Here is a 12987-nt window from a genome sequence, read left to right on the forward strand (position 1 = left end):
AACCAGGCACTAGGTTTGTCCAGCTAAATTCCCTGCCTGCAAAACACCATCCCTGCAGTACCTCAGTGGATTCAGGGGGGTCAGGGAGCCCAGACCCTCCCGTCCCAAAGCCAGGGGACCCCAAAGCCTTGCCCAGGTGAAGAGGAGCAAGAGGACCTCAGTGGGCCTGGGAGGGGATAGCTGCACTCATCCGAGGAGCGATGATGGGGTCCTGGCCCAGGCAGCGGCAGTGGCATGCAGAAATCCAGAAATCTGGCTCAAAACAAATTCTAGAGACCAAAAAGGTCAGTGTGATGCGCTAGAGTGGGGCATGGGGTGGGGGAAGGGCCTCAAAAATCTGGCTTGAGCCACAGGACAGGATGCTGGCCCATTCTTCTGCCCCTTGAGCCTCAGTTTACTCATCCATAAAACATTTTTGTGGTGCTACATAAGCACCCTTTGGAGTTATTGATCCCTGACTTCTCTGCATATGTGCCCAGCTCAGGTTAATAAACTCCTGTCTCTGTCCTGTTACTCTGTCTTTTGTCCATCTAGTTTTCAGGGTACCGGTTGGAGAACCTAAGAGGAGAGAAGGAAGAATTTTCCCCCTCCTACACCAGAGAGGGGCTGCACAGCCTGGCACCTCTGTGGGGAATGAAGGGCCACCTATCTCCCACCTGGAATTTGGGTGAGAGCCTCGGTTATGGGGGTTAAGTCCCATACCTCCGGGGCTCCAACCTGCCCGGCGTTGCAGGATGTGCCCCTGGACAAGGAGCAGCAGTCCTCCAAGCGGAGCACCCACAACAGGAGACCCTCACCTGGGGACTTGTCAGAAATGCACGTTTCAGGGGCGTCTGGGGGGCTCGGTCAGTTAAGCTTCTGACTTTGGTGTAGCTCATGATCTCACGGTTCATGGGTTTGAGTCCTGCATCAGGCTCTGTGCTGACAGCTTGGAACCTGGAGCCTGCTGCGGATTCTGTGTCTCCCTCTCCCTCTGCCCCTCCCCCACTAGTGCTCTCTCTCTCTCTGTCTTTCAAAAATAAATAAATGTTAAAAAAAAAAAAAAGAAAAGAAAAGAAAAGAAAGGAGAAGAAAAGAAAATAAAAAGAAAAGAAAAGAAAATGCACTTTTCGGGCGGGGCCCCAGGCCTGCTGAATCTCAAAGGGAGGCCCAGGCACGGGACAAGCCGCTTCTGTACAACCTTCCAGCTAGGAGGGTTATTGTGTTTTTTAATGATGGGGGAAGGAATCAAAAGAAGAATAATATTTCATGTCAAGTGAAAATTACATGAAATTCAAATTTCAGTGTCCATAACTGAGGTTTTATTGGAACACAGCCCTCTAATAACTAAGGGATTTTACTGGAACTGGCCAGTGGATATACTGTCCACGGCTGCTTTCAGATCACAACAGCAGAGCCGGCAGCTTGGAGAGAGGCCCCAAGGCCTGCAAAGTCTAAAACAGTTACTCTCAAGTCCTTTGCAGACAGAGTTTGCCTGCCCTGCCTCTCAGCAGCAGGCCAGTCCCTAAACCACCAAAACACAGGGGTCTGAGCCCAGGGCCCACAGCCTTTCAAGGGCCCGTGGTTAAAATGAAGGACACGTGCACTTGGATATGAACTCTAGATCTCCACGTTGTTTCAGCACTAACAGGAGTTAAGTAGTCTCTTCCTTTTGGGATGCAGGCGACCATAGAGGGCATGACCCTGCCCCCCAGTTTTGTGGGGCCCCCTGGCAGTGAGGCTGTGCCCCTCCGTGGGGAGATGACAGCAGCGGAGCCATTGTGGGGGGCTCGGCCATTGGTGGTTAGCGAGGAAACGCAGCCGCCAGCTTACCACAAATTTATTTGTTCCCGTTTTGACGATGGCATTCCAGTGAAATGGGTCTCCTATGTAACCCTATGTGTTTTATGTTGTACTTTTCAAACTTTTATTTTCTCAAATTCGATTACACAGCACGGGAGATGGTCAAAGCCTCTGGGCAGCGGCTCCCTACGACCCGAAGCAGGAGATTCACTCATGCGGGGAGAAGGCTAATGGCAGCTCCCCTGGCCTCTTTGTTCGGTGGCTCTTTCCCAGCTTTGAGAGCAGCCAAAGACTGAGCACCTGCTCAGCCGATGGAGCACCTAGTGGGTGCCGGGCCTTGCGGCTCTGGGAGCCGGGCACAGCTGTGAACCAGGTGGGACAACGGTTTGGACCCTACAGAGGTTGACGTTCTAGGAGGTCGATGCCGTGAGGTTGCGGCACAGGCCTGAGAGATCGAGGGCTAGGAATGGGGACCTGGTCCCGTGGGCTCCACGGGCCCTGCATGGTCTTCCCTGCCCCTCCCCACACCCCACTCAAACTGAGCCACTTCCTTTTGCCTCCTCTTGTGCTGTCTCCCCCCTCAGGGCCTGGTAACCCCTCCTCACATACTTGGCAAAGACCAACTCATCCCTCAGATCTCAGAGGAAATGTCACTGCCTTGCAGGACCCACCGTGGTCTCCTCTTGCTTTTCTCCCCACGGCGCCCCGCATGTGTCTGTTAGCACTCAGGCATCACTGTGTACATTACTGCTTGGTGCGGTACGCTCAGTCCAAGCTGGGGTGGTGGCGAGAAGTGGAGATTGTAGGTTGGTGAGACCCACAGACCCCTCTCTGGGTGGGAGGCCCGTGGGACGTGCACCCTGTCCATCCAACCATCCATTAGGCAAACTCACACGAGGCACATATTGCACCGTGCCCTGGAGACCCGGGTGAATCAAAGAGGGGACAATCCCCACCTTTACGGAGCTCTCTGACATTGGGAAGGATTAGGAGGTAGATCTGAGGGGAAAGTGTTCCGGGCAGAGGGAGTATCATGGGAAAAGGTCCTGGGGTGAAGATGAAAATATAGTGTTCTTAAAACACTAGCAGGAGGCGGGATGTCGGGGGCAGAGGGGCATGGGGAAAGGGAGATGATGTGCTGGGTAAAGTCAAGGCAGGATGGAATAGGACTTCAGGGGCTAGAGAAGGAGTTGGGATTTTATTCTCAGTGTAGCAGGAAGCCAGGGAGGGCTGCAGGAAGTGGGTTACAAGGCCTGATTCTGGCTTTAAGGCCACTCTGGTGCGGGATGGCTGGTGGACTGTAAGGGATAGGGGATCTGAAGCCCCCACTATCCCTGAGGAGCAAACGGACAGCTTTGATCTTGACGCTCCACACTGAGGGGAAACTGATTTGTGATTCCTTCCTGAGCCGGTGGGACCTTCCACGGCAGGAGATGGATTTTTGAAAGATACATAGAGTCCAGGGTAGGCCCCACGGCTGGGCTGTCCAATCCCTGCCACTGGCTGGCATCTAACCCCAGCACTGGCCACTGGTAGACAGAGGAAAGGTCCTGAGTGCATGGGAGGGTCGTGGTGTCTGGGTGAAATGAAAGCCAGCCCCAAGGGAGGGCTTGGGGACCCAAGGCCTGGATCAGATTTCAGCTCAGCTAAGTAACCTCCCTTGAAAGTCCCTTGATGTCCCTGAACTGATTCTCTCTAAAGCAGGTAAACTTGGCACCTTAGAGACCTCAAACTTCAAGTTAGTGAGCGCTCAATAAACACTCATCGCAGAAACTCCCCCCACCCCCCACGCCGTTCTACCTTTTAAAGAGCAGATCCTGAGTTGGATTCATCTCATCCTTGGGGAGGCAGGAAAGTGCCGGGGGAGCCTGTGGACTCAGCCACACACAGGCCTGGTGTTGCTGCAACCTTGACCTGCGGGCTCCTTTCACGTGTGCTGGCCCACCTCGTGGGCTTGTACAGAGCATGTGTGCAAAGCATCTGCTACGTAAAGGTCCTCTTTCCCCCTCTCATCTTTCCAACAAGTGTGAGAGCTAGCAATGATTATGAACACCTCTTTTTTATAGACAGGGAGACTGGGGCCACAGGGGGAAAGGTTCAATATAGGTCACCAAGCAAAGGAGTGGCTTGGGGTCTGACCAAGGGTCATAGCCAGGACAGCGGGCATCTCAAGACTCCTGGCCTTCAGCGCCGCGAAGTTGGGACAATAAATATTTATCCAGCGCTGACTGGGGCCCCATACCTGTCTGTGGGAACGAGCACTTGGGGAGCCCGGGGAGACCATGACTCGCTGGCCCCAACTGGCTTAGATTCCGGTACTGGAGTACCCAGGAGGGCTCCAGGGCTAGGATACGGGAGCTGCAACCCCACCTCCAGATCAAGCCAACCACTTTCAGGGTCTCCCTCTCTCCAGGTTCAACCCCAGGGAACAACCTCCAAGAAGCCTCATGTCCTGCCCCCGACCCCTCCCACTGTCCTTCATCACTGCATGTCACCACTACCTGGGCCTCCTACCTTGTGGTCTGGAGTCTTCATCTGAATCCCACAGAGTGAAGGTCCCTGGGGTCCTTCACTAATGTGGAGTCCTCCAGCCATGGAACCAGTTTGGGCAAAGGACAGCATTCTCTCGCTGTGGGCCCTCTGCTCGACGGCCACGGAAATCCCAGAGACTGAGCCCTGTACAGATAACAGTCTTTCCCCCAAATGGGCCTTGCTGGTCTTCCTGCTCCCCCTGCTGGCCGCACTTGTCTCTGCCCTCTGCCCCACATCGTCCCAGCCCCCCCAAGGAGGACACCACTCCCTGTCCTCCCTGTCACCGCGCCAGGCTGGAGTAGGGGTTCCTCTCCTGTACAGTGGTGAGAACCAGGGCTGCTGTCTTGCTGGGCCCCCCAACGCCCGAGTCCCAGGAAAGAGCTACTGCTCCCCTGCACCCAGCACATGCCTGCGTGTGGACGCGCTCATCAAATCTCTGCAGAAGGAATGAGAAGTGGGGAGGTGTGAGCCCAGGGAGGACAAAGCAGTGGCCCAAGGTCATGTGGCTGGGGAAGTGTGACAACCGGTCTGAGTGGGTGGTGTGTCCTCAGGGGCCCGTGTAGGAGAGGGTGTGCGGGCACAGGAGATGAGGGTGTGTGTGCCAGCTGGAAGAGCACGCTGGGGTCTGCAAGCGGGTTGTGTTCTGTCCTTTCTCCCAGAGCTCCTACCGTGACCCCCGCCCGCCTGTCCCCAAGGCCCCTGGGGAGCCCCATCGCCCCAGGACACAGGGCTGAGGGAGCACAGGAATGCCAGGCAGGGGTTTTCAAAGACATATCTCCACACGGTGGCACTCAAAGAGATCAAAATGCATTTAATGTGGTCTAGTCTCGTGGCCTATGTCTTTAGATACCGCTATGTATTGAAAATAACATGAAAATTCTCCAGTTTCACCATTTAAAATAGATTTGACATTCTATGACCTCACGCAGGGCAGACACCCCTGTGCAGGGGCCTCCTTCCCATCAGGCCCCGCTCCCGCCCTCCCTGGCCCCTGCCGGGACCCTCAGGCAGGCGGGCACGGGGCAGCACAGCACCAGCGGGGCACGGGGGGGCGGCCAGCATGTTCCTAGCAGCACGCACGAGAGCGTGCACAGACACACCATTTCCACTGACATCCGTGTGCACACACCCCTGGGACCTGCACTTGCTCACACATGCCCACACATGCTGCCCTCAGCAGGCAGGTGCCAGCCCTGCTCACAGAGCCTGGCCCAGCTGCCAGCAAATGCACCACCTGCGCACATGGCTTCGCTGGGACAAAGGCACACACATATATGCCAGCCTTCGAGGCCGTGTACTCTCACACACACGAAGACACTGCCTCGCGTCCGGGTCCACAGAGCCTCTGACACGCACATTCCACACATTCTCATATGCACACAATTGGGGCGATGGGCCCGCAGGACTATTGGGTTCAGCTGTGCCAGCACCTGGAGCGGCATCCTCCCCAGGCTGGGGAGACTGGCAAACAGTTAAACCAATGCCCGCGTGTAAAACGCACACCCACAAACACACCTATGGGTAAATATACACATGGCTCTGTGTGTGTGTCTACACAGACACACGTACATACCACGTATGTATATCATCAGCCCAGATTCACACACGTATGGAGATTGTCGTGTGCACACACCCGTACAACACACCCACGGACGGGGGGAACTCGCACACTCATGCACGCAGGCAAAGCCATAGCTGCACACAATTGCTTGAACAGACATGAGATGAGATGACTGCCCACGTCAATCCCCACACCTGGTGCTCACACACTCACACTCACGCGCACAGTGCCAGCATGGCCTCTTTCCCACACAAGCAGCTCAGTGTCTCAGGCACGAAGGCGTCAGGGGCCACGTTCTTGGCCAACTTCAACCCCCACACCTCCTAGTTCAGGCTGCCAAGAAACTCCATGGAGGTCTCAGTGCCTGGGAAGGCAAGAGAGGGACTGGACTAGGACACACACCAGCCCGGCACACAGACTGCAAACACACGCGCACAAACACTCCCCACTCACCTGTGCTCGGCACACATACCATGCATGGCATGTGGGACACTCAGAGGGTTAACGTGCTCTCCACACACCACACACATGCACAAACATGGGTAAACACACACACACACACACACACACACACACACACACACCCTGGCACACACTCCCCAGGGACCACGTAATCCTTGCTCTGCACACACATGGCTCCTCCCATCCACCCTCCCGTTTCAAGTGCACTAAAGAGGGAGACTATTTTGGTCTTTAGCACAAGCAATAAATAAATAAATAAATATAGGGAAGAAAAAAAAAAGAGGGCAGAAGAGTTTGAAAACGTGGAGTCTGCCTTTGGTGAGAGATGAAAGGCAGATCAGGGCTGCTCTCCCGCAGGGTCTGGGGCTGAACCATCTAGTGTGAGCCTGGGAGGCGGGCAGGCCCGACAGGAGGTGCACCAAGCCGAGGGGGCTGGGGCCTTGGGGCCCTGTTCCGGATGGTGGGAGTGAAGCCTGGCCCAGCCGGCCCGGAAGGATCTCCAGCTGCTGGGCAGAGCCGAATGCAGGCTCCTATGCCAGCCCCGAGTGACGGGGCCCCCTCGTCCCACCCTGGCTCAGCCTGACAATTTGGATGGGGGTGGGCAGGTAAGCCCTCACACATCAACTCCACCCTTGCCCCCCAGGGCTCAAATGGAGAAAGTCAGCTCTGGAAGCCGGGCCTTGGGCTGGGAAGGAGCTGAGGCCCTTCCAGCAGATCCTGAGAGGAAAGAGAGGTGTCCATGGACTGAATCATCCCAGCCAGAAACTCGGGTGGGGCCTGAGGCTAGGCCAGGGTGCTGGGAGTCAGGCATACATCAGGGCACGAGCCCAGAGTGTCTACGGGTGGGCAGCGACAGCTCGTGCCCAGACCCTCCAAGGCTCCTGACGGCTGGCCAGGTCTCCAACTTCCCTGGGGGCTGGAGGAGGGAGAGGCAAGGGCCTCTCCCTGCCTCCCTGGACCCACCCACTCACCAGCTGACCTTGCACTCTACCTCAGTTTCCCCACTTGGGCCGGAGTCCTTGGTGCCTAGCTGTCTTGGGGACACAGATTGGCGTGGTCTAGACAGGCAGGCTGGGGAGACACACACGGGCTTTCGAATTAAGGACTTCCTTCCAGGCCTGGTTATTTGGGAGGACAACATTCTCAGCTGTCCTGGGAAGGGCCCCAGCTCCATTCCTGCCTTCTGTGTCCTCTGCCAAGAGCAAGGCCACACTGGGCAGCCCCTGGTCCAGGGGCCTGCTCTGGGCCAACAGAGCCCAAAGTTCCAAACTTCTTCCTGACGAGGGAGCCTGGATGCATGTGCCACCCCTGTCATCTCTGCTGATGGTGCCACACCTTTTCTACGATGATTCCTCTGCCGTTCAGCCGCAGAGCACAGTCTGGCTGGGACCCAACTGGGCTCACCTGTGCGCAGAGAGCGCCAGGCCGGCCCAGCCTCTGCAGACAGATAGCCTGGTGGGGACTTCACGGTGGAGACAGGGGTGGCTGGGAGGACGGGTGAGTCTGATAAAAACAGAAGCAACTGGAGCTGGCCCCCCCGGGTCTCTAAGGCACGACTCACTGGGATCCCGTGGGAATGGGGCTGATCTGCTTCCTTGTCATCTGTGAACCTGGGCTCCCTTCCCACGGAGCCATCTACTCCAAGTGTCCCTCACTGTGGAAGGGGTGGAGGCTACTGGGCAGAAAAGGAGAGAGAAGTAAAACGGAAATCTGGTGGGTGGGGGGAGAGCGGACCCTCCGCAGCAGGCAGAGCCCACATCCAGCCCTGAGACGCACCTCTAAGGTACAAAAGTCAAACTCAAAAAGCTCAAACTAGTTTTTTCCCAGCCCCTACCCCCACCTCTATGACACTGGAAAGCTTTTATTGTGATTGTTAACATGGTCTTGGTTTTCTATCACAAACAGCATCTGATGCACCCGTGAGCGGAGAGACCACGGGTGAGCACCGCACCCGCCCCTGCGGGCGCGCCGCCTGGCACACAGCCGCCTTCACAGAGGAGAGGCCTGCTCAGCCTCGGGGAACCTCGTGGAGCTGCCATCTAGCTGCTTCCATCTCAGCAGACCAGTGGAATTCTAACTGTCCTTTCTTACGACCCCCACAAAGTAAATTTTTTTCGATCACATGTTCATTTTTTTTTTTTTTTTTTTTGTAAACAGTCTTACTCAAGCTAAGGTTGAGAAAGCCAAAATTGGTGCTTCTCCCTAGGTTAAAAACCAGCGAGGCGCCCTGCAGCCTGCCAGCCTTTGCCCATAGAGGCTGGGTGGCTGTTGAGCCGTTTTCCGGGCAGGCTGCAGTTCTAGCCTCCGGCAGAAGCCTCTGGCTCCTGGACTGGACCCCACAAGGCCACCTCCCTGTCCCTGCACCTGCTCCGGCCTCTGAGGCCAGGGGCAGCCCACTGGCCGCCCACTCTCCCGCCAACCTTACCAGGCCACTGTGAAGAAACATAAAACATCTAAAACGCTACTGAGTCTGCGACCGGGGCACCTGGCCCGTTCTGCTCAAACCCGGGGCCCTTGCTGGATGCCGGGCCTCTCCCTGGCGGGGTGGATACTGCAAGTTGGCCGACGGTGGCTCAGATCTCTGACTCCCGTCTGTAGGGCCGCTGATCGAGGCCTCCACAACCACCGGCCTGGGGTCTGTCAAAGTCATGCCGGACCTGGGGGCTGCGGCCATCCTGGTCTCCATCTGCCTCATCCTCCTCATCGCGGCTCAGGAAGGCCAGCTCGTTCTCGTAACAGAAGGAGTTGGCACTGGGGAGCAGGAATTTGTTCTCTGCCAGGTCCTTGGCGCTGCAGCGGGGTGTGGAGGGCACCTCATAGGTCTTATGGAAGTGGGAGTAGTCGATCTTGTACTGGTTCTTCTCCTCAAAGAGCACAGGCTCGAAGCGGTGGCCCCACAGGATCTCGTTGGCAAGGTAGGAACTGCGGGCCTGCGTGGTCATGGCCGTGGCCTCCACCATGCCCTCCAGGATGACCACGATCTCGAAGTCATCCGTCTCCAGGTCCTGCCGGCTGATACCAAACAGTGGGCTGGCCTCGTCAATCTCATGCAGGATGGTGATGGGTGACACGAGGAAGATTCGGTCGAGGCCCTTGTCAAAGCCAACGTCAATGTCGATCTGGTCCAGCGGGATGTACTCGCCCTCCTCCGTGACCCTTGGCTTGATGAGCTGGGCCCGCACGTGGGCCTCCACGATGTGGCTTTTACGCAGGTTGCCCACACGCCACATGAGGCAGAGCTTGCCGTCACGCAGGGCCACCACGGCATTGTGACTGAACAGCAGTGTCTGCGCCCGCTTCTTGGGCCGTGCCATCTTGGCCATGATGGCGCCGATCATGAAGGAGTCGATGATGCAGCCCACGATGGACTGCGCCACCACCATGAAGACGGCCACGGGGCACTCCTCTGTCACACAGCGCAGCCCATACCCGATGGTGGTCTGCGTCTCGATGGAGAAGAGAAAGGCTGCCATGAAGCCGTGTACCTGCATCACGCAGGGTGTGCGGCCGCGGCCCTCGGCTGGCTCCAGGTCGCCGTGGGCCACGGCGATGACCCAGAAGATGACACCAAACAGCAGCCAGGAGGCGAGGAAGGCCAGTGAGAAGATGAGCAGCATGTAGCGCCAGCGGATGTCCACGCACGTGGTGAACATGTCGGCCAGGTAGCGCTGCGACTTCTCATCCATGTTGGCGAACTCAATGTTGCACTGGCCGTTCTTCTTGACGAAGCGGTTTCGGCACCTGCGCCGCGTGTGCACCTTGCCGTTGCCGAAGCCGTTGGCACCTGACATGGTGACCAGGTGCAGCCCGTCCTCCTCTGATGACACGATACTGTAGGGGTTGGCCCTGCCGGCTGAGGTCATCCCGGGAATGGGGGTGGGGGGGCCCTGGCTCGCCCCCAGGCCGGCTCCGGGTGGGGTGGCTCCTGCAATGGGAAGACAGCACGGTTGGCGGAACAGGCCACACCGGCCCCTGCTTCCACCCCCACCCAGATCCTCACACTGGCCGGCAGACGTTGTCGCCCTAAGTCACCCACCGTTTTCCCTCCTAACCAGCTCCTTATCTTCCTCGGCTTAGAAAAGTGACACTCCGTCCTCCCAGGAGCTCTGGCCATCAACTTTGGATTCATCATCACCTCATCTCAGTCCCACCCCAAAGGCTCTGCTTTCAAAATATATTTAGGATCCTACGTCTTCTCCCATCGTTGTGGCCTGAGTCCTCATTGTCACCCACCTGGCCCAGCACGGCGGCCACCTCGCCAACCTTGGTGCTCCCGCCCCAACCTCAGTCCAGAGGCAGCCGCGGGGGGCGCCCGTCTGTCCTCTGCTCAAAGCCAGAGTCCCTGTGGGCACTTGCAAAGCCTGTGTGAGCAGATCCCGGGACCTCTTGGGCCTCACCTCCCGCGTCCGCTTTGCTCACCCTGCTGCAGCCCACAGCTGCCCTGTTCTTCCCTGAGCCTGTCCTGGACATTCCTCCCAGACATCCTCCCACCACCTCACCTCCTTCGGTCCTTGGCGTCAATGCCACAGGAGCATCTCCAGAGGTCTTCCTGCACCCTCGGGAGACCTTGCCCAGGTCCTCACTGTAAGCCCAAAGCACCGACTTCGGGTCTAATAATGGTGGTAGTAGCAATAGCAATGACATGCATGGTGCAGCCATTCCCACCATGAGATTCCTGGAGACCTGACCACGGTGAGTGTGCGGTTTGGCTCGCCGCTGTCTCATGCCTGGGGCCTAGAACACAGCCTGGCCCTGAGGACGCCCTCCCTATGCTCATGGGCTCTGCCCTGAGGCACCCGTTCTCAGCACCCATACTCCACACCATCTGTGTCCCCGGCAGTAGTGAGGAAGGGGTCCATGAGGTCAGTGCCCAGAGAGGCCACTGACTGACCCCAGCCCGGGGGCCTTCCCTACCCCTGCCTTTCTCAGCTCCAAATGACAGCACACAGGGAGCACTCAGAAGCATCACTCTCCTGGGCCCACTCAGGCGACCACTTGGCTGGCTTGTCGCAGACATGGATGCACGCACTCATGCACACCAAGTGGTCTCAGGGCGTGGCCCGCAGCACACTGCCTGTGGCCGGACAGACACTGCTCTTGTGGCCAGTAGCACTCACTCAGCCCCCAGGCATACGGGCTGGTGGCTGCCCCTCCCCCAGTGCTCCACTGGCTCTGGGCTGGCCTGTCGGTGCCAGGCTGAGGCATCTGCCAGCCGGAGGCCACGATGCTGCCTAGCCCTGCAGGCACTAAGGCCATCTGGCCATTAGCATCGGGGCTGTAAGTGCTCAGGCTCCCAGCCTGGCTCAGTGGGGCTGGGCTGGAAGGAGGGGCAGAACCCTGGGCAGCCTGGCCGAGGCTCTGAGGAGTCAGGTGTATTCCTCCGCCCTCACCCCTAATCCCCACCTGGCCACACCAGGAGGTCAGTGCTGGACAAGGCTGGGAGCCCTCAAATGCCCAGAAGACAATGAGGCCCCAGATAAGAAGGTCCCCAGACAGCCAGGCCAGAAGCAGAGAGGCAGGTGGCCGGGCACCCACCAGAGACCCGGAAATAGGAAGTGACACAGCCAGGAGGAGGCAACACTGGCATTCAGCCCCAGTCTGTGTGACCAAGGGCAGCCAGACTCTTGGGGGGAGCATGACATCTGACCTCTGCTTCAAAGCCCTGGGAGACAGGTGCGGGAGGTGCTCACATGACCTGCCAGGCTGCACACCCGTCTTGGGGTGTGTCGCAGAGGTCAGGTGCTTCTGGATCCCTGAGGCTGACACGTGTATGACAGTCTCGTCTCTCACTGCCTCACGCCACAGAGATAGCAGGCCAGGCTAATCAGCAAATGGTCTTAGGTCATCCTCTCCCAAACTCAAGAAGATGGCTACTAGCATTACTTTTACTTGGAATGGAGATTCAGAGAGGTTAAGTGACTTCCCCATAGCCACACAGCCAAAAAGCAAGAGAGGTGATTAGGCTCTGTCTAACGCAAGGTCTCATGCCATGGAGGACTCTAGGCTCCACGGGGGCCTCTTGTCACACCGTCAGCCTCCCCTCATAGCCGCTGCAGCTGACCACCTCACCATGGGTCTGAGGAGCTGGGGCCTGAGGCTGAAATGGTGGATGCTGCTTCCGCCCAGCCCAGGAGGCAGGGAGCCGGTGACTGTGGGCATCCTGGGGACTACGCCGAGAAGATGGCTCAGTCCCAGGTTCCTGGACCCTCCAGGCAGAGGTGGCCAGGCTCGGGGTACTTAGATGCTGGCAGGAGGCCACCAGATCGCAGGGGGCAGGTTTAGGTGGCCTGGAGGCCTGGAGGGATGCCCAACGGGTCATGGTTGCTTCAACTGGGGCTCTGAGTGGCTCAAGGCCTGCAAGGGACAGAATCGGAAGAATCAAAGGCCAGAGAGCCCAGCCTGGCACGCTGCCCCACCAGCCAGGCAGCCTCACACTGGCCAGCAGTGCCCAGGCAGGGGAGGGTGCCGCAGTGCACTTGGGACCCACCCAGTGTGTCACACAGGCTTGGGAACCCCCTCTTCTATTGCTGTTCCTCCTAAAACCACACGGATAAAATCAACGAGGTCATGTTCACACCCCGCTCCCCTGTTTCTCAGCTGGAAACAGACTCTGAGCAAAGTCACTCAGAAACTAAGGATTAGAGATAGAG

At 57.8% G+C, this 12987-nt stretch overlaps 1 protein-coding gene across 1 annotated transcript; it reads right to left on the reverse strand.

The window, feature by feature from the left end:
• Window positions 1–8508: 8508 nt before the first annotated feature.
• Window positions 8509–10215, reverse strand: KCNJ12 (potassium inwardly rectifying channel subfamily J member 12). Its single transcript, XM_077746726.1, has one exon. It carries the CDS (start codon window positions 10198–10200, stop codon window positions 8911–8913), a length of 1290 nt encoding a protein of 429 aa, XP_077602852.1. The 5' UTR covers window positions 10201–10215; the 3' UTR covers window positions 8509–8910.
• Between the last annotated feature and the right edge of the window lie 2772 nt (window positions 10216–12987).

The sequence above is a fragment of the Crocuta crocuta genome, unplaced genomic scaffold (genome assembly GCF_008692635.1).
Source record: "Crocuta crocuta isolate KB4526 unplaced genomic scaffold, BGI_CrCroc_1.0 scaffold139, whole genome shotgun sequence".
NCBI classification, from domain to species: domain Eukaryota; kingdom Metazoa; phylum Chordata; class Mammalia; order Carnivora; family Hyaenidae; genus Crocuta; species Crocuta crocuta.